This window comes from Aythya marila (genome assembly GCF_965140915.1).
Source record: "Aythya marila genome assembly, chromosome: 3".
NCBI classification, from domain to species: domain Eukaryota; kingdom Metazoa; phylum Chordata; class Aves; order Anseriformes; family Anatidae; genus Aythya; species Aythya marila.
The window spans coordinates 91,581,420-91,608,319 of NC_139044.1; the positions used below are offsets into that span (position 1 = coordinate 91,581,420).

Genomic DNA, 26,900 nt, shown 5'->3' on the forward strand with positions numbered 1-26,900 from the left:
TGCAAAAGATTTTTTTTATTTAGTTGGTTCCTGATTTCCTGAATCCTAAATTGGTTTCCTGAAAATGGGTCCTGGAACCTTTTTTTCTTCCTGAAGTCTCAGGCTTTTCCTATGAAGGCTTCCGACCTTGTATGCTGCAAGAATGCAAGAATATATATGTTCTTTTACAGTGCCAGAACAAAGTTCTTCAGAGGGACACTCTGCCTCCTCATGGTCACTGTAGAAAGATTTAAACGACTGTTTTTTTTCAAAGGTTCTTATACTACCTAGCAGACCATGTGAAGAATGTTATTAGTTACCTATAAGCATGGCCCATCAGTGCTCCCTAGACTAAAGTGTAAGCAGTAACACTCACTGGGGTTTCAAGGAGTGATGCTACCTCTGGGGGAGCTGTCCCAGATTTTTTACTTTACTAGTAATAACAAGAACCTTCTTCCAAGTTTTCAGTAGTGGGTAATGTGAACAGTCAGGTGGTGTCACTGAGAGAAGAAAGCCTATTTATCTGTAACTTTTTTTTTTTTTCTTTTAAGCCCTATTGTCAATATATACATTCACAACCCTCTCCCAGTTCTACATAATTTACAGATTATTGTTGAGAATGGGGAATGCCTGGAACAGCGTGTGTGCGAAGGGAGGAAAAGATAAGGAAACAAATGATGCAAGATATGTATGTATCAGTAAAGCCAAAGTCAAAAATCAGTGACCTTTTTAACAGTGATAATGCAAAACATTTTGAAAGATAACAGTGTAGAAGGAAATCATAAAAGCCAAAGGCATAAAACCCAGTTGAACTCTTCCTGAGTTAATTATATATTTAGAATACAAAAATGCCTAAGCCTAATGGCTAATTTTAGTAGGTTATCAGGGTTTTTAACAGACTGAAGAAACCGTGTGCTGGCTAGAAAGCTGCTCTAGAGGATAGGGTTTTTGTTGTGAACTGTTTCTGCTTTAAACTAAACAAATGCAAATAGTCAGGCAGTTGCAAACATTTGCTGCTTCCCTTTGTCTGCTAAAAAATGTTACCTTTTTATTTCTGTTATGTCCTCCAAATTAAAGTTATAATTTTCTCTTTACAAATTAGTAGGTTTTCCAGCAAGAAGCTGTCCCAAGCACACCCATGTAATTTATAACTTTCTAAATAAAGTGTTAAGGGATGTTATAAGCCGTGGCCATGTCCAGCAGCTCCAGGCCTGGGAGCTCCTCCTGCCCAGCCTCTGGAACCCACCTCTGGGTCTCCATCCCAAGCCAATAGACATGGCTGTTGCTTTCCTGTTTGCAGGTTAAACCAGTAGCAAAGTTAAGCATGTATCCCAGAGACGTGCCCATACACAGACACACACAGAGCATAACACAGCTGGCCACACAGGCTGCACCCACAGGCCTGGGGGTGCCTACACTCCTGATCTGACTCTTGTAGCCAGCACCAAATCCAGTCATACTGGCTTCCCAGTATCTGGCACTTAGTCCTTCAAGCACTCACACACGTGGGGTAGAGAGTGAGCTTGCACATAAGGATAGTTAAGAAAGGATTTAATGAAAAGATAGGAGGACAGTCTGTGGTGATCAAGTGTAGGGCTCAGTCAGATAAGCGTGCTGTCTGGTCCCAGTTTACACGTGACCCTCCCCCTTCATACCCTTTTCTATCTGCCTCCCTTGTTCCTCCCCAGTTCCCTACCAGCAGTTGCCTAGTTTCTTTCACCCCCCCTTTTCCCAGTAGTCAACCCCCGGTTTGCATATTATCAGTTGTGAAGTTCAGAGATTTTGAGAGAATCAAGTCCTTGATTTTGAGTCTTTGTAAGAAAAAAAATATATACATATATTTATATATATATAAATATATATATATTTATATATTTTTTTTTTTCATCCAGGTTTGCAGAATGTAACAGTTTGAGAAAAGGCATAGTGCTCAGACTTCTTTTTAATTACTATAAATAAACTAAGAGCAAAATATGACCCTGATCTTTTAAAAAATAACTAAATGGGAATTAATCATGTTCTTCAAGTTGTAGCTTAGTCATAACATATTATCTCTGCTCTGAAAGTGATGTGTTTGAGTTATGTCAAAACAACCTAATGATTCTGGAAGAAAATCGTAATCTTATGCTCAAATATTGCTGAACAAATAAACAATAAATTCAACTCTATGACCTAGCTATTAAGTCATTTTTACTTCAGTTAAATATAGTAAAATACAGTGGGAAAAAAACAACAAAACATTTACACTTAACAGTTTCTCTTAAAGGGGAATAAAAATCCTAAACAGGAACCGTGTCATACTTAGTATGAGAAGTAAATACAGTTAAATTCAAAGGACAAAATCTTAAAAAAAATACACAATATATATAAAAACGTACATAAAACATTAAAAAGGCATTTGTAGGTGTCATTTTTTTTATTTTTTTTTAATTTTTTTTTTTTAGTAGATCAAGCATATGCTATCTATCATCTAAAAAGGTATTTTCCAGTGATGTTTTAAAGATACTGTTTACTGGAAGAGAACAAAAAATGATTTTTTTTTTTTTTGTAAATATATTTTTATTCTTAGTTCTACTCTGCAAGTAGTATGGTATATCTGACATTTTGTAGATCATTATTTATCTCATCAAGTTTGAAATGTGTCAATAGTTGGCAAAGTTGAATTATCCATAGAGGTTATAGGAAAGAAGTTCTTTTACAACTTTTGATTTCTCTATTATGATTGAAAATCTGAATGAAATTGTAAATCATAATATTCTAATATTTTTGTGATTTGATTTTACCATTGTCCTTGTCACTGTAATGATACTGCTGGATAAACAGAAAAGCTCACCTTCCATTAAAGATCCCTGTAAGGCTTATGTAATTATAGTGATATGTAAGTAAATTTTGTCTTGATATTATTTTCTTTGACTTGTTATGACCTGTTGACACAAAGTTTAATCATATTCTCATAGTCACTCAAGCAGAGTCCTGTAAATGAATTGATCTCCTTCTAGGACAAGACAATCCGTTTAGTAGATGAGAGAAAGGCTGTGGATTTTGTTTACTTGAATTTTAGTAAAGTGTTTGACGCTGGAGAAAGTGGCTGCTTATGGCTTCAACGGGTGTACAGTTCAGTGAGGGAAGAACAGGCTGAATGGCTGGGCACAAGGAGTCACGGTGAATGGAGTTCAGTCCTGTTGGCAGCCCGTCACCAGTGGTGTTCCCCAGGGCTTGGTACCTGGGCCACTTTTGTTTAACAGTTTTGTCAGTGATCTGTATGAAGGGATCAAGTGCACCCTCAGTAAGTGTGCAGACAATACCAAGTTAGGCAGGGCTCTCAATCTGCATGAGGACAGGAAGACTTTGCAGGGGGATCTGGAGAGGCTGGATCGATGGGCCGAGTCCAATCACAGGACACTCCACAAGGCTAAGTGCTGGATCCTGCACTTGGGCCATAACAACCCCATGCAGCGTTACAGGCTTGAGGAAGAGTGGCTGGGAAGTTGCCCACCAGGCAAGGACGTGGGGGTGATGGTTGGCAGCTGGCTGAACATGAGCTATCAGCGTGCCGATGTGGGCAAGAAGGCCAGTGGCATCCTAGCCTGTGTCAGAAACAGTGTGGCCGGCAAGACTGGGGAAGTGATTGTCCCCTTGTACACAGCACTGGTGAGACCATGCCTCAAGTACCGTGTTCAGTTTTGGGCTCCTCACTAGAAGAAGAACATTGATGTGTTCAAGTGTGTGCAGAGAAGAGCAATGAAGCTGGTGAAGGAAATGAAGCTGGTGAAATTATTAGTAATGGCTGAGGGAACTGGGGTTGTTGAATTGGGGTTGTTTAGTCTAGAAAAGAGGTGGTTGAGGGGGGACCTTACTGCTGACTACAACTACCTGAAAGAAGCTTGCACTGAAGAGGGTGTCAGTCTTTTTTCTCAGGTGACAAATGATAGGATGCAAGGAAGTGGTCTTAAGTTGCAGCAGGGGAAGTTTAGATGGGACGTTAGGAAGAATTTCATTATGGAGAGGGTGATTAAGCATTGGAACAGGCTGCCCAGGGAAGTGATGGATTCCCCATTCCTTAAAGTATTCAAGAGACTCGTGGACATGCTACTAAAGGTTGATTGTTGGTCTTGGTGATCTTGATGGCATTTTCCAACCTAGATAATTCTTTGATTCTTTAATTCTATGAATGGAAGACATAGGCATTAAGACTGGTGGTGACTTCTTAGTAGTGTCAGATCTTTCCCAAAGGTCCTATGCTTTCAGAATCATGACTGTCTCTATTTTTGTTTTCAAAGCTAGTGAAAAGCATTTTGGAGAGCAATTTCTTCACTTGTATCTTGTGGAAGGGAAACCAGCAGTTCGATTCAGCTGTGGAAACTCTCAGAACATTCTGACTGTGTCTGTCAATCAACCCATTAGCAAGGATATACTCATCCCTATCACAATAAGGTAAGAACTTAATACTGTGTTACACTAAAGAGATTTAGTCATATATATTGAGCAAAAAAAAGAGTAGTTTTGTTGTGTTTTTTTTTTTTTTGTTGTTGTTGTTGTTTTGGTTTTTTGACAGTAAAAAAAAATCATACTGGAACGCAAAATTGTACGCATGTTTGGAAATCTTTTTCATAAGGTAGTGTTCTTGATTTAATATATCTTTTTCACATACATTAGTTCAGTTTTTTTAAGAAAAATAAAATGTTGGATGTTAAAAATAGGTAGCTCATAATTTATGAGCTAACGTGGGTAAGTCCTAACCCATTAATTTGATATCATTCTATGATAAGGTAACCCACATAGGAGTGTCTGGCAGCCAGTCAATAGTGGTATTACCCAAAGCTCAATCTTGGGGCCAATTCTGTTAAATATTTTTTGTCAATGGTCTGGGTGCAAGGGTTGAATCCATGCTTAGTAAATTTGCTGACGATACTAAGCTGAGAGATGCTGTGGACTCTTACGAGGAACAAGAGGATTTTCAGAGGGATCTAGATAGATTAGGAGAGTGGGCCATCACTAGTGGCATGAAATTTTACTAAATCAAATGCCAGACTCTGCATTTGGATGGAATAATGCCAGACACAAGTACAGTCTGGGAGATGAGTGGCTGCAGAGCAACTCAGCAGAAAGGGATTTGTGAGTACTGGTCAACAGCAGACTCAACACGAGCCAGCGGTGTGCACTGACAGCCAAAAGAGCAAACTGCATTTTAGGTGGGGTGCATTAAGCACAGCATAGCCAGCCCATCAAATTAGGTGATTCTCCCACCGTATTTTGTATTGGTGTGTCCTCACCTTGTGTGCAGTTCTGGGCTTCACCATTTTAAAAGGACTTTCAGATACTGGAATGTGTCCAGATGAAGGCAACAAAGCTAAAGGGCTGGAAGGCACATCCTCTCAGAACAGATGAGGACATTGGGCTTGTTAAATCTGGAAAAAAGCAAATTGAGGAGTGACCTCATTGCCCTCTATAAATTCATGAGTGGAAGTGGAAAGAAAGGTGCTCATCTTTTGTCACAGCTATCTAGTGACAGAATGCATGAGAATGGCTCAAAACTGCAACAGGGGCAGTTCAGACTAGACATTAGGAAAGTCTTATTTTCTGAGTGGGTAGTGTGATACTGGAACAGGCTTCCTAGAGAAGTGGTTGAGGATCTATAGCTATCTGTATTTAAGAGGCATTTGGATGATGATTTTAATGTTTTAACTTTGGGTCAGCCCTGATGTAGTCTGACAGTTAGACTCAGTGATCTTTTCAGATCCCTTCCAACTGAAACCTAATTCTATTCTATTCTATTCTATTCTATTCTATTCTATTCTATTCTATTCTATTCTATTCTATTCTTTAATAAATTTAACTTATCATATTTCTAGTGCTAAGTATAGAACTAAATTACTGCTTAATTTTAAGATGAGAAATTAAAATTAGGCATGGTAACATATCACAGCACAGAATTGTTATCTACGATGTCATATCTACAAAAGCAATTGCACTGTTAGCAGTTCGCAATGGTGGCTGATGAGTATTTTTCATCTAGCACACACTAGTTCACAGAAAGGTTAATTTATAATTTTGGAAAATGTATTGTTATGTCCTGGTAATGGATTAACTCTTTTCCACTCAAGGGATTTTAAATGTGCAAGTTAGGACAGAGGTAAGAACGAAATAATATAAATTTTGTGTTATGTTTATATTAGTGACATCAAAATAATGGTAATGTGTGTAATGTTCACTTCAAAAATATTTGAGAATTCTGATGTCCATTAGAATTTTAAGTTACCATCACTCTGATATTATTTTACTTTGTCATATAGTTAAATTGCTGCACCTGAACTGTAAGCATTTGTGATATGAGGGAACTCATAACGCAAATTAGTTAAATTAAAGGTAGTTCTACCTAGGAACATTTTTGCTGTTAGAGTATCGTATGGGAAGGAGACTGCAAGAATTTCCTTGAAATGTATATAGTGGTGTTCTCAAAATTACCTTCTTACTACCAATACAGGGAAGTAAAAGCATCATCTGAAGATTTTTATGTTTGTCTTTGGTGATATTTCTGTTTTATGTAAATATTTCAAAATTCTGAAATGTTGCTCATACTAGAAGTTTTGATGACCTCATTATATAAGAGTAGATTGCTAGGAGTATATTGATATTGGTTTATTTGTATGCTAAGTGATTGTTTGGAATTTTTTGTTAGTTTTTATGCTCACACATTAAGCCTTACCATATTTGCTTATAACAAAAACTTGTTTGAATATAAATAGGAAACCTCTTTCCAGCACATGTAGGGATGAAAGGATCTACCATTTAAGAAACTGTCCATCTTACATTTCTTAGCTGCCAGTCTATACTTTACTCTTCTACTCCATTTAAACTTCCCCTCCAATTATACCATTTTTTCTTTTTTTCTTGTATTCTTTATTAATGCTTAGTATTAATGAAGCAAGGTCACATAGCATACTCAAACCTAATTACTTGTTAATTGACTGTATATTAATGTATTTTAGGATTTTTATGTATACTGTAGATATATATAACACTTGCAAAGAAAACTTTATTCCTTCTACCCATGAGCAAGCAGATGACGTTTTTCTCATAGCAGATACTTGATAAAAGCATACAGTTCAATACTAAAAAATTGTTTCTAAGTTTGTTCTTTTTAATCTCAGAGGCAATTCTTGGGTGAGACATTGGTCAACTGATTACCTGCAGTGTATTAGCTGAGGTAGCCTTGTCTCTCATTCATAAAATTAAAACATTAAAATGCTGTGTAGCTTTAAAACTCTACCAATATCTTAGCAATAAATGAAGCTATATGTCATTGAAAAGATTCATTCAAGGTATAAAATTTAAGTTGACACTGAAAAATAAATTTATTTCCCTCTTTTTTACCCTAAAATTAGCATATATATTTATGGATTCACTCTTCATGTTGTTACACTAAAAGGTAATGTCAGTTCAATTTACACATTACCTTTGTTTACTGGAATTTATTCTGCTATCTTTAAAACAGTGGCATACTAAATAACTTGAAATGCATGAATGTAGACTGTGACTGGCAGGGATTTATATGCATCTGAGTTTATGGGCATGGCCTTCAAAATGACTAGTGATTATTCTTGTGAGTCCTTCTAAAATGTAGAGAGAGCAGTATATCCTTCACCAAACAGCAATAAAATTGTAATCCTTCAGCAATCATCCTTAACCTCTGCCAAAGGAAAAAGCAAACTTGACAAGGCATTTGTGCCTCCCCAGGATCTTGTATCATTGGCTATAAAATATGAATGCATGACAAAACTGTTGATTTGTGTTCTCTTAGTGGCTGTTGAAGATAGATAACTCTATCTGTACATTTTACCTGCAAAATTAATGATTTTTTCCCCTATAATGCAGGAAAAGAAGAGACAAAGGCTGGTATAAATAACTCTCTGTTACTGTTTGAAAATACTCCATGTGGGAAATGATATTTCTGTTAAATTTGACTTTGAATTATTCTATAAGGTCATATTTGACAGATATTCCAGTTCTGGATATAACTACGGTTCCAATGGGATAAACAGCATAACTCCCGATAGCCTTTGTAGAAGAAAGTTTCCATCTTTTACACTTTTTGTTTCTAAATACACGATTAATAGGAAGCTAAGACATCCCCAGAGTTCACACCCTATTGCTTTCTCTTAGATTAACCCATATGTTTTGTTCCCTTAGATTATGGTCATCTCTTTTAAACCTGATGAAGATTAAATGAGTTTTAAATATTCAGTCATTTTATTTACAATCCTTGTGATATGACAGCTTTATGGAAACAACCAATAAAACTTTGACTGCTTATTTTTTTCTGCCTTGCCTAAAGAAACTAGAGAGCTGTTTCAGAATCCTGTTTTATTTGTTTCCATTTCTGTTGATTTTAGAATGAATTGATACCTGTTTTTGAAAATGCGTGTTTTGTTTGGGTTTATTTTTTTGTGATTTTGTAATTGAGATTGTATTGATCTTTTCTGTTAAGTCTGTAAACACATATTTGCTGTGTTGTTTAGATTGCCTTTGATTTTGTTCTCTACAAATATTCAAAGAACATTAGTTTGACAACATTTCATTCCACATGTGGGTTCTGAAATATGTTTGCCTGTTGCAAAATTTGATGTACATAATTTGTGGTTAAAGTGATATGGCTGTCATGGTAGCCATATGGTGTTCCTTCAGTTCATTGATTAAAGGAAAACATCTTTAACAAAGAAGAGATTATCAAGTCACCATGACTCGATTTTTCTAGATAGAGAGTGAGATGGACTTTAGCAATTGGAGTAAAAATACTGATTTTTTTTTTTTTTTGACATCTTATGCTCATCTTTTCTGAACGGTAATTTTTTAGATGTACTTCCTTCCAAAAGTTTAGATTGTTCACTCCCTAGGCAGTGAGCACATACTTGAGGGAGGACACCAAATTCTTTTATGTTTGGAAGACTCTACACAAGCATTAACTAAAATCTTGCCTGTATAGTATAGTATATTACTCTGTTGTACCTTACCTGTAGCATTACCAGAATTTTTCTATGGGATTTAATGAGTATAGTGACTATCTCCACAGAGCTTTATTGTTGTATTATGTACAGTAAATTTTCATAAATTTTACAAGTGACTATATTGAATGTAGTTCTTTCCAGCTTTGTGTCACACTAAAATTAGTACTTGTATGTGGATGTAAGCATTTATTCATGGCTGAGGTCACCCATGGCAATCCATTAAAGCAAAATGTGTTAAATAAATTATTCAGTTAATGTTGTATGACAAATTCTAGCCTGGACCATGTAGTTGTACAGAAACTGCTGAAGTTTATTTGGTCTTTCATGCTTCAAAAGCAGAGGACACCTTCTGAATTGTGAAAGTTCTAAAAATATTTTTGTACCTCCACATGGAAACTGGCAAGACATAATGTGCCGAATGCAAGCCACATGATTATATTATTAGTTTCCATGTTTTACGTCCACTTCCTCATTTTACACAGGAGACAATAGTTTGAACTGATCTTACAACTTTTTTTATTACATTTGTCTTCTTAAATGCAATTGTTTTTATAAAAATATGTAAATCATCATCCATATGATCACTCGATTTGTTTTGAATCATGGAGTTTACTTGTTTCTTTTCATCATTCCAGAGAGATATATGTTCTCAGCACATATTTTTAAGTCATCATTTCATTAGTATTTAAAGATGCCAGATGCTCTTCTCAGTATTGCTGAAAAATATATTAAATCAGTAAAACAAAGAATGATTAATTTTCTGATGGTTTACCATTGTGTCCAACATTACCAGTTACCATGAATTACAGGGATTTGTTTTTTTGATAAATTGGAAACAACTGAGCAGAGCTTCCTAAAGTGGCTTTGTATCTGAATTGGTGTATAGTGTAGCACATGGAGCATTTTGCTGTCTTCAGGTACTCTTTCCTAATAATAATAGTAATAGATAATAGTAAATAGCCATTAGTAATAGCTAATACTTCCAACATTGTTATATGAAGAATGAGAAATGGGAAGGTGTTTTATTAGATAGCTTGGATCAACTTGATGCAGTGTTGGTGTCATCTTATCACACCAAAAATTGTTCCAAAATTCTTTGAACATTAACAGTGAAAGCAGTCTGGGAGAGGTGTAAGAATAATTGGCCATATAAATTTATAAACTGATAAAGAAAACACACTTGGATAGAGTTTTGAAATGGAGTATCTTACATACTGTAATTTTCTAATTTTAAATTTTGAGTCAGCGCAAACATGATTCTTATCCATGTGGATGTTGTGTTAAATGCATGAAACTGTACATGCTGTAAAATGTCTAACAGATTATAATAAGCTTGGAATTACTTTCAGAAGGAATGCCTAATTAACTATACATATTTATATTTACTGCATTTTCTACAGAAATTATAAATCATGATAGCTCAGCATAAATCACAGTGTGACAGAGCATAGAAATTCTTTCAAAGAGATGGTTTTCCACTAAAATTATCTACATTTGATGACAGTTTATCAACCTGTTTGAAAGCAGTTGTGGGCTCAATTCAGTTTGTAATGTATATCTGTTTCTTAAAATCATCATCATATTTGCCAGTATAAGGTGGGAAGATTGAATATATACAGCGTTCTCTGAAGCCCTTAATCTCATTGCCATCAATGCAGCATTTTCCTTGTACCTTGACAGGCTACTCTTTTAGCTGTTACAGTTTTACATAATTAAATCACTTTACATCTATTAGTCTCAAAAGTAGTTCATAATATGTGCATTACACCAAAGTGATGTATATAAATTCTTGTATACTTAATTAAAATTGACCATTTGAGGGAACATTAGGATCAACCATTTAAATTATTCTGTGTGGCCTCCTAGCTGAAATAACTCAGATAGGAGAATGGATTCTCATGTAGAAAAGCTTTCTTTTTGATTTCATTTCAGTTTCAGGTTTTATGCTTGAACTGAACATTCAGTGTGTGTAGAAATGTATGTCACTTTTTGAAACAAATATTTTGCTTTGATACAGCAATGATATTTAGCATTTCATCAATGAGTCATCAAAGACAAATAAACTCCATTCAACCACAAAGCTAGCCACCTCATTGTAGAAGGTTATCAGATTGGTTAAGCATGATTTTCCCTTCATAAATCCATAAATCTCAGATCCTTTTCTACAGAAGTGATATCTGCTTTGTTTTCTTATATGCAACTTAGGAAGCTGCAGTAAATGTTATTGGAGTATCTGCAAGAATGTGTGGTCTAGAAGCTAAAACGATTAGGATATTAGGAAGAAAGTCTTGCCTATGAGGGTGGTGAGGCACTGGCACAGGTTGCCCCAGAGAAGTTGTGGATGCCCCATCCCTGGAGGTGCTCAAGACGAGGCTAGCTGGGGCCTTGAGCAACCTGATCTAGTGGCAGGTGTCCCTGTCCATGGCAGAGAAGTTGGAATTAGATGATCTTTAAGGTCCCTTCCAACCCAAGCCATTCTCTAATTGGAAATTCAAGGTTCTAACGTCGTAAGCCTTAATGATAAAAGGAACTCATTTGATAAATGTGTTTAGTGCCATGAAAAATAATTGAGAAAATAGAGACAAAGTTATTTTAATTTTAGATAAATTTCTTATTCTCATGTCCAGTTGGTATGATGCCATTTTCAATCTCCTGTTGAAATGGAATTTGAAAAATTAGATTTTGTTGGCAATTTAGTGTAATCAAATTTTATGTAAAATCTGGCATTTTGATAAATCAAATTGTCTGAAGGCAAATGCTGACTTTTAACCCAAAAGATGCTCTGAATTTGAGTTTGAAATTGATATAGTTAAATTCTTGTCTGTCCTTCAGTATCCTGAAAAAAAAAATAAAATAAAATAAAAGACAGCGTAATTTAACCTCTGTTCCTTAAGCTATCATCCACCAGAATTTTTTACTTGATGAAATGAGAAATGGTGCAGATGAGTTTATTCCCTACAAGAAACAAGAATAGGTCTTACTTTTATTTTTTTTACTAACCCTTTTAAGAATGTAACATACTTCACTTGTATGACCAATGCTGCTATAGGAAATTTATAAGTATATTCAACTTAGCACAATAAAGTGAAATCAGGCATCTGAAAAATCACAGTAACTTTTGCAGTAGTTTATTCTGGATTGCATTTACATTTTCAGGATGAATTAATCCATCCTGAAAGGCTAGTAAATCCTGTCTCATGGAGAGATTTTTGGTGTAACAACGCATCATTTGAAAACATTGAAAATCAGCACAAGAAATAAATTCAATCAATCTGTGGCTTTGTCAGCACAAGTATAGAATCCTGCGGATGGATTTATTCATAGTGTATATATACACATAGTATATGTGAAGACTGTTGTGAGCTCCTGTCTTATATGCCGTGACAACTGGTGACCTTTGTTTTTAATAGAATTTGTTTCACTTCCTAGAGATCATTTATATTGGAAACAGAGATATGTACTTTTTATCATATTGTGATTTATTTTGTTTGCCTACCAGTTTAACTGTAATACAGCTATTTAAAACAGTTAATCACTCACTGCGAATTAATCACTTACTCACTTGCTCCCTAATACTAACTTTTAGCTAATGCACAAGACATACAAAGAAGTGATTTATGATTGTGAACAACAACAAAAAAGTACTTTTGAAATTATTTCCATCTTGTTGGTGATCATTTTGACATGAGTCAAGACTTATATTTAATATACTGACTGTCCTACGGAGAGGTTCCATATAGCCTCATTGTACAGTGAACATTTATTTAATCTTTCCAGTGGTTAAGGTGCATTGCTGGCCAATAATTTTGTTTCATTTCCACTATTCTCCATCTCTAAAGTAGAGGACCATACTTGAAGATAACAATAAAGGTTGTTATTCTCAATTTTGACTGCTATTTTTAATGTTCTTTTCACTAAATCATACCTTTAAGAAATAGTCCTCATACTCTGAATTTCATTGCTAACACTTGTTGATGGTAAAGGAATACCAAATAGTTCAAGACAATATATTTTCTGTTTTTTCATACTAGAATGGAAGTACTGAAAGGAATAGGATACATGGAATAAGGGACACATGCAAACTCTGTCATATCAATATTCACATGAGATCGGATGTTTAATGACCAGTGTACTCTCTAATACATGATCAGTATTTCATCATTATACATACGATAAATAAGTTGCTAATTAGATATGTGAGTAGATTGTTAGTTTTTCATATCATAAACTTCACAAAGCATGATTGAAATATTATATAATTCAGAGCATCCTAACACCTTCCTGTTTAGCACCCCGTCTTATCAAAAGTGGCATAAATAATAGCTGATATAATTTGCAGAATCAAAAGTAATGAGGAAATCTCATTTTCTCAAAAATGTGCTCAGGATTAATAATCACATTAAAGAAACAGTTTCGTTCCACTGTTGATAATTGCAACAGTTATTTATGACTTTCTTTATGATAGATGTTGCTAATAGCCATTATTAGATTATGTAATTTTACTGAAGCTCTATGTCATAATTTACTAGCTTTTCTAAAGACTGAGCTGTAGATTCACTAGAATTAAGAAAGGCATACATTATAAAACATAATACACATTTCATTACCTTTTATTTTATGGTTTGGCTTTGTGTTATAATTTTAAAATTCCACATTTGGAAGAATCTCTGTATTTCTGCAGGAAAAAATACAAGATTTAAGTTCTAATAGTCTATATAGTCCACTTCAATTTTCTGGGTGCTTTTGCTTTGAAAATTATATGCATTGCCTTTCAGTAATGTTACAGCTAAAGTGTTTATAACTGCTCTGTTCACTATGTTATGAAAATTCTAAACTGCATGTAACGCAAATTTCCAGAATTTTGCTAAGCTCATTAGAACCCTCCCTTCATGTATTACAGGTGACACTTCTTTAATGGGGTATACCTATCCTTTTGTAGTCCTTTCTTATCCCATGTGATGAATAAAGGATTGTCTTCCAAGTTCTGCTATGTGATTTCTTTTTCTAGAGTTGAAATTTCTCTAGATAGTTTCTGCTACATGATCTCATGTGATTCACTTTTTAGTCTTCCTGTGGCTGGGTGAAACAGATAGTAAAGGTTTCAAAATCACAGAATCATAGAACCATATGTGGTTCATATGTGGCTGGTGGAAGGGGAAGAAAATATAGCTTCTGACTAGCCAGTTTGGCTCTCTTTGGTGTACTTCATGAGCAGTAGAAATTGTAGAAGAATCAGAGGGCAGGTCTCCACAAAGCAACAGAGTGGGCAGTGAAGTCTTGTAGATGAGGCTAATATGGGGTTGGTTGGATTTTGTCCTCTGTGTTGAGGAGAAAGGAGAAGGTCTTCTTAGCCTAGGTTGTCAGCTCCTATCTCAGCAGCAAACTTCCCATGTGGTTTTAAACAGTTTGGCTAGCCCTATCTTGTTGCTTAGTTTGCATAGCTGTCAAATGCAACTGGTACTTACTTACCTCAGAAAGATGTTCAAAAGATGAAATGTATTTAATAATTCTGAGGCACTCATATGCCACCATTCCAAGGGCAATCTAAATATTTAAACAGATTTTTTAAATTGTTGAATTGCTGTCCTAATATATGGTCTGTAGTTTGCACTATGTCAAGTCCAGACCCAAAATGATCACGGGACTTAAGATTCACAAACGTGGTATCTCTCTTTCATACATTTCACTGGAAATCATTCTTTTGATGGGGGCCAAGGGAAGGAAGAAATAGTGAAGATTATTTCATGTTTTATTACTATTATTTAATCTTAATTACTATAACCTTACTTTTCTTAACTTCTTGCTTTCTAAACAAATTTCAGGCTGGTATTTAATATATAGTTTACACATATGCAAAGAAGAAACAAGCAAGATATCACAGAGCTGACTGATTTAAGACTAGCCAGTTTAGGTCTACTTTTACTTACTGTCTGTATGAAAATTGGTGATACATATGGAGTGACCTGAGTAAAATTTACAGGTACATTTGTTAAATAGTCCTCCTTACTAGTCATGTAAGAGAGAGAGAGAAGTGAGCTGCATCTTTCTGAGTCTGAAAGAAACTCATTTAGGAGCATAATGAGGAAGGAAGGTATTTCTCTGCATTTGATTAAAGCACGTCAATTGTGTGATAAATTTATCTTCTGGGATGTAGTTAATTCAGGTGGGAAAAGCTTTTTTATTCATCTGTCCTACACCTTGACTGTCCTCATTATGCTTTGCTTCTTCCTTGAAGCACACACCAACCTGTCTTTAGACTGTGAATTTGAAACTTTCTTCTCTGCTCACTCACCTTTGTCTGCTAGCTCTCCCACCCTGTTTAACTTTGTTGGTCTATTTTCTATGTAGTTACTGTTGTATCTGTGATCACTTTCATCCACATATGAAAATGGTCACAGATGAAAACAGTCACAAAGTGACCATTGTGGTCCCTTGATCTTGTCCTTGCAAGGTTGTTCAATAAGAGGCTTAGTTTTTCTGCTAAGAAATTTACATCCACATGTCAATAGCTTAATATTTTAGCAAGGTGCATACACATTTGGTAGAAAGAAGGTATATAGGGTGCAGATGGCAAGGTTTCAGCAGTGGTATTGGGGGCTGCAAGGGCCTCTGTGAGGAGAGGCCGGGGCTGCCCCATGCCGGCCCCAGCCAGCTCAGACAACCCCACGGCAGGGCACGGCTGGGCCTGGCAGCCAAGATGGTGGGGCCTCTGGGAAATGTGTTTAAGGAAGGGGAGAAAATAGAGGAGGAGGGAACATAGAGGAGGAGGGAACAAAAAGGAGAGAGGGTGCAGAAGGTACTCCATGGTGCTAAAGCAGAGGTTCCCCTGCAGCTTGTGTAGGAGACCACAGTGGAGCTTGTATTTCTCTGCAAACTGTGGAGAGAAAAGGACCTTTGGCAGAAAAGGACCTGAGCATCCTGGTGGACACCAAGTTGAATGCAAGTCAGCAATGTACCCTTGCTGCTGACAAGGCTAGCAGTATTCTTGGCTGCATTAGGCAAAGTATCACCAGCAGGACAGGAGGGCTGATCCTTCCCCTCCGCTCAGCATTGGTGAGGCTGCACCTGGAGTGCTGTGCCTAGTTCTGGTGCTCCGCAGAACCTCCTTGTATGGAGGAGCACAAGGGAGACATGGACATACTGAAAAGAGTTCAATGTAAAGCCACAACAATGGTTCTGTGATTCTGTGACTGCAACCCTTCATTCTCCCCCCCTTCCCTTCCTGTGCCATTTGGGGTAAGGAGATGGAGGATTTTGGAATGAAGGAGTGCAGTTGAGCCTGGGAAGAGGGGAATAGGGAGAAAGAGTTTTAATTTTTGATTTTGTTTCTCAGAACCCAAGTCTATCTTAACTGGCAGTAAATTAAATTAATATTCCCAAAGTGAAATCTGTTTTGTCTGTGATGCTAATTGACAAATGATCTCCCTGTCTTTATCTTGACCTTTTATCTCAATCTTTTTCATGCTATTTTCTTCCCCCACCCAAACGGGTTGAGGAAAGAGAGTGAGAGAGTAGCTGGGTTAGCAGCTGGCAGCTGGCCGAGGTCAACCCACCACAGAGGGAACTCAAAGCGATACAGAAAGCAATTTTTCTACATCCCTTACAAATGTAGTTGTGTAGGCAAAACTTGATAATAAAGATGTGGCCTCTGTAGTTTATTTAAATTACAACTACTGCTACCGTGTGTTGGACAAGTTTTTATTCTGTTGTTCAACAGAAAGTAAAAGTGAATATATTGTAGAATTCCTGTAGTCACATCATAAGTGTTAGCATATACCGAATATAGAGAAGTAATTAATGTCTAGCACTACTGGCACTGTTGTATTTCCAGAGGCATAAAAAACCATCTGTTGCACTACAAGGCATTTTGGGATATGGTGACTGTTTCAACATAGTTTGTAAACAAGTTCTGTGGGTCTGTGAAACCCTGTGTTTTGCTGTGAAATGGCAAAATACTATAGAAGGCCAGATTCTTATTCAAGCTCACAATCCAAGTTAACCCTGTTAAACAGATTTGTAAAATGGAGGTTTGGAGTACATTAAAATAGAATTCTTCTCCGGTCTGTGGAGGCTCCTTTTCTGGAGGCTCTGCTGAACTGCAGTATCATATGTTTGCTGTACATTTCTCTATTTGGCTTGTATAGCTCCAGGTGACATCTGCGTCTTGTAGTATGTGCCTCTGTGGCTTTTCTTCTACTGCTTCTGTGCTGTTCTCAGTGCTGGTCAGCCTTCTGTGCTGCTGGTGGTTATGTCTTCTTACTGAACTGGAGAGTTTTAGTGAGAACACTGGGAACTAGGGATCTATACATTGTCACAGAAATTGTTTCATCCCCCCTACGGCTCACATTGTCTTGTCAGAGCTGCCAGCACCTAGGGGACTGGTAGTAATGAAAGATGTGAATGTGAGAGCTATAGTGTTGCATGCTGTGTTGCTACTAAATTACTCAGCAGCTGTTCAAAACACCTTCAGAAAATACATTTTCTCTTGCATTTGAATGCATTTTATGTAAATCTGATAGGTGGTTTGGCCCCTGGGTTTTGTTCCCAGCACTGTCAGAAACAATCTTCTGCAACCTCTTTTGTTCACCCATCTGGAAAATAACAGGATTATACTTGCCTGCCTTCTGTGGGAGGGTGTAGATTTTGCTCAACAGCAAATGTTGTGAAAAATACAAATTTAAACACTGGTCTGTGCCTGACATAAGACATGATCTGACCATTTCTTTCCTTGGCAGAAGAACATGAAAAGACTTCTTCCTGAACCTTCCAGAGATGCAGATGCTTATTACTAAGAATGTGAATTCTTCTTTCACCTTTAACAGAAGAGAAACACATACTGCTTTGTTTTGGTGAATTTATTTCCATAAAATACATACCGTTATAATCTTTCTGTGGTCTCCTTTACCCCAGATTTCTAACTGTATTTTGTGTAGGTAGTGAATCTGGCACTTTTATTATACCACTTTGTAAATGATGTTTCTTCAATTCCCTTGCTGAGCAGCATGTACACAAACAGTTTTACTGAAAACATAAGGTGGAAATATGTAAGATAAAACAGGCACACAGCAGCACATGAGTGGAGGTTGCTGGTTGCTTGATGCAGACAATAATCCCAGCAGCAGCCCGTGCCAAATGTATACACAATGTTCTTCAATTTTAGAGCTCAGTGTGGTAATGCACTGAGGTTCTCCCAGCCAACGGTGCGGTATTGCCCATCTTGCTAAATACCCAAATCCTGCTCCAAGGGCTAGAAATGCTAGTGCTCTTTAAAACCTTTATTATTTCATCTGTTTCCTCTTAACCTCTTTAAGCCTCTGACTTAAGCCCCAAAGGATGTGTGTGGTTTTTGTTTTGTTTTTATGGGTTTTGGTTGGTTGGTTTTTGTTTTCAGAACGCAGAGCACATACTTAATAGGGAAACGGCAAGATGGTAGGCATCATCATTAGCTTTCCTTCTAATAACAATTGCAAAAAGTCTCTGAATGCTAGAAAGTAATCCTATGACCTTCAAATATTCACACATTCTGCACACATGCAACAATGAGTTTCACTGCATTTCGGAATAAATTATTTTGAGCCACATGTGCACATTATAACATATGCAACAAATTGTTTTATTTTCTTGTGTGTTGTTTTAGTTTGTTTTGTTTGTTTGTTTGTTTTACACTGATCAGCACTTTACAGATTTTGGAATTAATATATATATATTAAAGTTCTGTTTGCTCAGGAAGGTATTGTCAGTCTTATTGGGCAGGCAGTTCAAAAGAAGGATGAATAACTTATACCAATTAGCTGTGAACTGCTGCTAAAATTCTGCCCATCTGATTAAAAGATGATCTTTTGAGGGATTTGGTAATTTGGCTTTCAGTCAGATTGGACTTCTAATCATGCTCCCTGAACAGCTGTACCAAGGTGTTAGTGGGCACTCTTCTTTTTGGCAGCAGCACAGTCCCAGATTGACTAAAACTGCCCCTTATTAACACTAGGACAAAACACCTTATCACTCAGACAAGTATGGCAGTCAGATCCAAAAAGAGGCCAAGATCTTGGAAAAGTCCTCTCTCATTTTTTTATAGCAGCTTCTGTTGACTCTTAATTTGGTGAGTTAGTGTGTAGAAAACTAACCTTATCCAAAGATCATGGGTCCAACACTTTCAGAATTAGTTCTCTTTATACCTCTGTGCTATGATTTCAAGTGATTCGTCCATGTAATTTTAATTACAGCTAATTTTCTTTTCTGACTGGTTTACAGTAAGGTTGTGGGGATTTTTGATAGCTTTTATCTTTTTGTTCATGTAGCACTAAATCAGCGATTAAACAGAGAACAGGGTTTTGCTCTCAGATATTCAGAATTCTTACTGTGATGTTTCCTTTTTATTATTATTATTTCAGTAGACCTCTCAAAATCTTTTTTAAGAAGACAGAGAATGGCTAAGATGACATTTTTCTTTGTGATAAGCAGGAAAACTGTTAAATATACCAAAGGTTGCACACTGAATACAGAAGACCAAAGGGCCAAAACATTTACAGCTACATTAAGTAGGAAATGAAGCTGCACAGAATTGTTCGGTTTGAATTCAAGCTGAGCTGCAGGAAGCTGGTATAGCTCCTCTCACATTACACAAGTTCTTAAGCTAAAGATGAAGTAACATCTTGCCACCTGTGACTTTTGTGCATAGTACTGTTGCATTTTGTGGTGATAAAATATACCGCTTAAAAATTGGTAAAATATACATTCTGTGTTTTTCTTATCTCTTTGCAACCCTTTAAACAACAGGATAAAAATTCAGAGATTCTATTCCTGACAAACCTCAACAGATCCTATTAAATGGTGTCTGAACAATTTATCCCTTTCTTTTTGGCTTCTGTTCTTTCTTCATTATTCAGAGGTGACCCCAACTGCACTGACTCCTTAACCAAAGACCTGTCTATCATGATGCCTAGCAGAACCTAGCAGATTCTAGAAGTCTCCAAAATATATGTTCAAACATTTTATATCTTTTGGATGTCAGCAACTGATAGAAGCACTGTCCATTTCAATCGCAGATAACTGAGAATAGTTTTCTATAGGCTCAAAAGAATTTCTGCTCTAAAACTAGCGTGCTTTAAATCATTTTCCTGAATGGAGGACACGTAGGCTCCAAAATATTAAGTGATTGATCAAATATGAGCACTTAAAACTTTATCTGCTAAGATTCTTGCTTTGTCCTTTGCAGTTTTCCCACAGAAAATAAGCGTTTTGTCTGTTTATGTTGATATGGAGTTGGTTTATGATTCAAGCCAAATGGGCTATTTCTTTCCTACCTACTGAAGCTCTTTGTCACAACATTCAGTAGTAACAATGAGTCAGAAACAGAGCTTCATTTGTTCCCCCATGCTTTCCAGAATGAGAAAAGGATGATAAAAGGAAGACAGTGAAAACAAAATAAAGCTAATTAGTCATGTAGTAGATTTTCTGTAATAGATTCCCCACACAACTTATTCTGCTTATATAATTATATGCAGCACATATTACAGTTGAATCATCATCAGCATGCACCCAGCTGCTCCTATGCCAGACACAGGTGTTTAGGTTTATTTTTTTTCCTTCCTGACCAGGCAGTAGCCTTTTTTTTTTTTTTTTTTTAATTTTTCTTTAATTCGAAAAAAACAATCCAGTAGCTGTTTACTGAAAGCAGCAGAAGGATTAGCTGATCTAATCCTGCTCGCAGTATCTTTCTACCCACTCTATTCCTCTGGTTCACAACTGAGAAGCAGATGCATAATAAAGAAAGTATTCCAGATTCATCATTAAGCAAAGCAGTTAATATTGACAGAAAACAGACAAATATTTAACTGCTGCAATTTAATCAGAACAGTGAGTATGGTCTTTAAAAGCACATTGGATTTAGATTGATTCTTTTTAATTTCTAGCAAATTTATATAGAAAAGATACCTTTATGAATATAACTATAACAGTCACAGGACTTAAACTCATTATCTGGCATTTTGGGGCCATGTTCTTTAGCAAGTCTTTTCATCTATCTTTGCTTCAGCTTCTTGTCTGTGATACAAGAGATCACAGAGCTCTTGTTATGATAAAATTCATTAATAGTCACAAAATGCTGAGATGCATGGCCAAAGACTAAAACAATCAAAACAAATCAAATAATCAAAACAAATTAACCAATCTCAGTTAAAACACATTTGAAAGCAGATCTACTTTGCTTGAACCTACTGCTGTTTTTTCAGTCCTTTATACAAGCCTTTCAGTGTTATCATCCATAATACCCTTATGGCTGAATGGGATAACTGGGAGAAAATTTGGTCCGTAGAGCTCAAAATTTGATGGTCAACAGTGCAAAATCTAGCTGGCAGTCAGTTCCCTTAGTGCTCAATATTGTGGCCAAAAGAAATAATGAAGGAGTCCATTAAGTCCTACAGAGGAAAAAAATCTTCCCTGATAGGGATTGCTTCATATTCATGTCAGAAGTACAATGCTATAAATGCCCTTCAGACCACCGTGGAAATGTTTTACTATAAAACATTATTTGAAATTACCTTTTTTTCCTTTTCTACCTAATATTGAAGGACAACCTTCTTCTCCAAACTTTTGAAGTATGTAGTCTGGGTTATGCTGGTATGTTCAGTTTGGTCATCTTTAGTAAGATTGTTTTGTTCTTGCTGTTGTGGCATTTAAAGGTTGAAAGAGTGGCTTGAAATGAAAGAAAACTCTTATTTTTGTTCTTTCTTCCTTTCTAAAGGAAGACTTCATTTTTACAACCCATTTGATAAAATTCAACTGCTGATCATCACTGAATCCTCTGAGTAAAATCAAATCCCCAATGTGATCGTGTCACCATCCTTTGTGCCGTGGTGCCTGGTATTCTTTTATCTACTGCAGTAAATAAATAGAAAGTAACCTTTGGAGAAGGAATGCAATAATGGGACCAGCTAGTATCATGAATACAAGCAGATAGACCAAAAACAACACTGAAATGTAAAATCACTCTATACTTCAGCTTTATTTGGCTGTATTGAGAGAGTGTCTACTTTTAGGCCCCTATGAAGTGAAGGCCATGTGTAACTTAAGTGTTGCAGTGGCTAAAAAGTAATGGTCTTCCCTTCAGACTGATTCAGACCACCACAATGAGCTGTATATTTTTTCTGTTGACTGAAGAGGCAGACAGTGACAATATGCCATTCCTACAATGTTGATTTCAAGTATTTAGTATCAATTAGTAGGGAAGAAGACAGTATACAGGGCTGGCCTGACTCACACCCACACATTATGGGATTCATTCCCTTTGGGATCCTAAACATTGACCTTCCAAATACAGAAAAAAGTCCATAACAACAGAGGTAAGCTAGAAGTAGCTTGACTTCAGTCTAGTGAGGGTAGGATATTTTTGTTATGTTTCCACTGCACTTTATGTTTGCTATTTAGTGACATTTATGACTTCAAAGTATGTAAAAAGTTTTTGGACCAGTTGAGTCCTGTTGCAGTGGTATAGGCTCCAGTACATTCTTGTGTTTCACCCTGTGACCCCATAGATGATACATTCCTTTAGGCTGGAAAGAGGTCCTAGCCCATCCCAGCCCATTCTGGTTTACAGCTAGACGACTTATCCATTCTCTTGGCATGTGTGTTCTGACTCATTAAGGTTGAAGAGGACTTGACTGAGGGTATCCTACTAGCCAACATCCCTGACCACAGGACTTTTTTTAAAGGAAGTGGGCTTCTCAACAGCTGCCTTTTTCCACTGTGTTATATGAATGCCCATTTTCACTATGCATACTGAATAGGTTACACTCATCAAGGGTTTGGGCACCTTAATGCCTATCTCTGAGACACAGGAGAATGTTGAAAGAAACTAAAACACTGAAGGACTCAGGGTAGGATCATCTGAAGCATGTGTGTGGTTACATTCTGAAGGAGCCTTCTGAAGCATAGTCTTGAGCAACCTTGTGTGGCTGACCTTCCTGTGAGCAGGGGAACTGGACAAGAACGTTTCCAGAGGTCCCTTCTGACCTCAGTTCTGTGATTATGTGATTGTGAGGCAGAAAGGAGGTGCTGTCAGCCTTTGGGTCTCAAAATCAAACACACATGCCTAATTGACTTTGTTGATCCTAGGTAGTATGTGTCAAAATGTTTTGATTGGTTCTTTTTTTTTTTTTTTTTTTTCTTTTGGCAAGCCTACATTCTCCTGTGCTTGTTTACTCACTGTGTTAAATGTGCATACTGCATATTTAAAAGCAGTAGTAACTGTGGTATTATTTAAATGAATACTTTTCTTCTACCTTTCTGTCAAGCTTGGGCTCTGATAAATTCAGTCTTTATGTGCAGCTGGATCTCTTGACATCATCTAGCCTACCCTTGGTCTGCAGTTGGTTACAGTTTGACACCAGACAAGTAATTTCACTTATTTGAAATATGGAAAGATTAATAATTAACTTATTCATAGGGCTGTCGCAAAGTTTGGTTAGCTAGCTAGTAAGCCCTCAGTCCACCCTGGAAGTTTTAATATACATTCACAAAACAGACTTTTTCTTTGCATTTACTATTTAATTGCTCTATTTGTCATTATATTTACACATTCATACACACAGTGTCAGGACAGCCTCATACTGCCTACATTCTCCACCAGTTTGTCAAAATGCAGCTATGGTGCCAAAATACAAGGATCGATTTGTGGCTTCCACTACCTTTAGTGCTTTCTGCCTGTGTACTGCACACCAGACTTTGTCTTGAGGTACTTGATTGATTAGTGTGGGTGTAGCTATGCCAGGAAAATAGATGATCCCTCTCTTATTTCAATTCTTATTGCATTACCTGAGATTGGGAAACCAATAATAATTAAAATTAGAAAATTGCAACTACTGAACAAAACACTGCCTAAACAACAACAGTAACAAGTAATACATACATATCCCATTCACTCATTGCCTGCAAGGGCTTCATGCCTCCCTAGGTGCAGTGTGGAGGCCATGACCTCATGCACCATGCTACCTGTTGTCCCCTCAGGGTCCTGAATGCATCCCCCTTCCTGGGGTCTGGCTGCTGGAGCTCAGGGCCAACACGAAGTCCACACTATGGATGGCCTGGGGGCAGCCCCAGGTTCTGGGGCTGCTTAGGTGCTCCCGGCTGCCCTGTTCCTAGGTGGTGGGGCTGGGGCAGGCCCTGCTGCCAGGCCCTGCCATGCTACCCTAGGGAGCCCCCATTGCTCATGACATCCTGGCCTTGCAGGAGCAGCTGATCCACACTTTGTCCTGACATAAAATCCTGTCCTAAATCTGTTCAGGATTTAACACTCTATTTACCTTCTCCTCGATCCAGCAACAAGACCAAAGCCCCAGTACTTCCTCACTTTAGGCAGCAGTTCCATGCACAAGTCGGCCTTCTGGGGGTGGCTTCTCTAGTGTCTTCAAAGCATCTTTTCTCCCACCAAAATACGCATAATACCATGGTGGGTTTCATAAGCAGTCTCCTGGTCCAAACATTATGTGGGCCATTCAATCAAATACTTTCTGTGATTTCCTCCAGTGATCCCTTACATCTCCTGTTGCTTCCTCACGTTACCTTCAGTACCAGCCTCCAGGCAGAGTTTTTTGCTTCTGCATGTTACTTTTCGGTCACTACTAACTATAGCTGATCTCCAGAAAAACGTGGTTTGCTTCTTCCCACCAATCATGCTTAGTGACCTGCTTTCTTACAGCTAATAGCTATGAACATTTTCACATAGCATTTTTCTCTGACAGATTTGTGGTACCCAGACAGGGACATCCGGACTCTCACACAGCGAAAATGTAATTTATAAAATCCATCTCCTCTTCAATGTGATGAATTGAATGCTGACTGATGGTGCTGAGTATCACCCGAAAAATTGGTTTGGATATTTCAAAATTAACTGTTAAACTACCTCAAACCAATGGTGTCAGCAGTTGCAGTACCCATAGTGAATATAGTGGCCAACATATGGAGACTTGTTTTCTTTGTGTACGTTATTCTCCGTATGATATTTTTCTACTATAAGCTTTTCTGTTGTATAAATGCTGAAGGACTCAAGCTTCTAAAGTGCTTCATAAGTTAAATATATATACTTATATAATATATATATTTATAAAGATAATGTCAATATAAACAAATATTTATAAAAATAAAGCTTGTGATATGTGATATGCTTTGTTATGACAAATACAATATTTTGCATGTTTATGAACTTATGTATATGTTTCATAGTTCCCCAAAACTTCATAATATGAGTGTTCTTCTGCCATAAAGAACAGGCCATCCAAATATTTTAGTGTTATGAATTATACACTGAAAGTGGGGTTTACTACTGAATAGATCAATTTAAAAGTAAATAAGATCAAACCAAATGGATGTATTCATATTGTGGGACAAAATCTGAGCTAATACATTTTCAGGTGGGAACTTTGTGATTTCACATTATTTAATGGAATAGTTAAATTGACTCTGATTTTATTTCTGCATATAATCTATACACTTGCAAATCAGAAACAGATTAATCTGAAATGAATTTTTCTCAGTTATAGATGTTTATTCTGATAAATTGAAACTTTATGCAGTGCCTTATTTGTTACCTGAAGTATCTACATGATTGATAGTATTGAGCATCCCTTTAAAATGAAATGTTTAATCTCAGCTTTATTCTTGTAGAGAAATGCTTTTTAATATTTCCAATTTCAGCATGTATGGATTTGCATTCCCAATATTTTATGGAAAAAGTGGACACAAAAATGAAGAAATAGAGCACCTCATCTGCAACGAAAACCAGATTGCACATACACAGCAACAGTCACTGTGTTGTTTACACTTCCTTAATTTCCTTAATGACAGGCATTCATAAAATATAATCTTGTTAAAGGGCTAGTGTCCAACATAAGGTTTCATCTACCCATGCATGAAGAAAATGCTGCACATTTCACATCATAAAGATTTCTCTTTTCCATAAACACCTCATAGTTTCCATGTTTATACTCAGATGAAAGTAATCCATCTTGCTTAAAAAATGTAAAACTTAATAAAAGGTGGCATATGAGCACACATTTAGTCATATGAGCTAAATGTGTTATATTTACCTTGTTTTTCTTCTTTGCAGTTAATATTCATGAATCTTGTGAAGTATTTATTTTCCAAATAACACACTTCAGCTCAAATATACATTGCTAATCAAAGTTTCTGAATAAAAATAGGAGATAAGACATTTATAATATGTTATAAAATGTGCATGTGGCTATTTAAATATTGTCTTTCTTGAAACATATCCAAATTACATTGTAATCCATATTTTATCTTTTTACATTCAAGTAAGGAATAAATATATAATACTGTCGTTTCATGTGCATTTTAGAGTAGTTTTAAAGAAAATTGCAGCTAAAATGTATATAAACGTATTGCCATAAAATAGTCTCTTTTTTTCTTTAAAAAAAAAATGTTTGGCTATAGCTTAGAAAAAAATTCTCAGCTCTTCATATGGATTGCTGTGATTTAGAAAAATTCAAGTACAAGGTATATATGCAAGTATTATGAGAATATTAATTTCTTTGACATGGCAGTTCTAAAGCTCAAACTCTTTAGTGTTAAGGAAAAACACAGCATATATGTCATAAGCAGGCAGCAGCAAAACAGCTAATGACTCTGGTCCAGAAAAAGGTGAGTGAACCCCTTTAATCAGTTTAGATGATAACAATATACTTTGAAGTTCTCTGCTATTCTATGCTTATATATGCATTCTGAAAGCGCAGATGTGCTCCATTCTGGTCCTTTGTTCAAATAAATATGCAACAGCCAAGTAGCAGTTTTTGAAAAATGCAAGCAACTGATTATATTGCCTGGTAGTTAGGCTTCACAAATCAATAAATCTTCAGTCTGGTAAGTGTGTGTGCCATTTAACGTTTCTGTCTTGTATTATTG

General features: G+C 36.5%; 1 protein-coding gene across 1 annotated transcript in view; it reads left to right on the top strand.

The window, feature by feature from the left end:
* EYS (eyes shut homolog) overlaps window positions 1–26,900 on the top strand; it is a gene marked incomplete at its 5' end in the record, with an annotated part of 718,160 nt that overhangs the window by 567,159 nt on the left and 124,101 nt on the right. Inside the window, one exon of the mRNA XM_082756672.1 lies at window positions 4,264–4,413. Within this exon, the coding sequence (XP_082612798.1) occupies window positions 4,264–4,413 (150 nt within the window). The remainder of the gene's footprint in view (window positions 1–4,263; window positions 4,414–26,900) is intronic.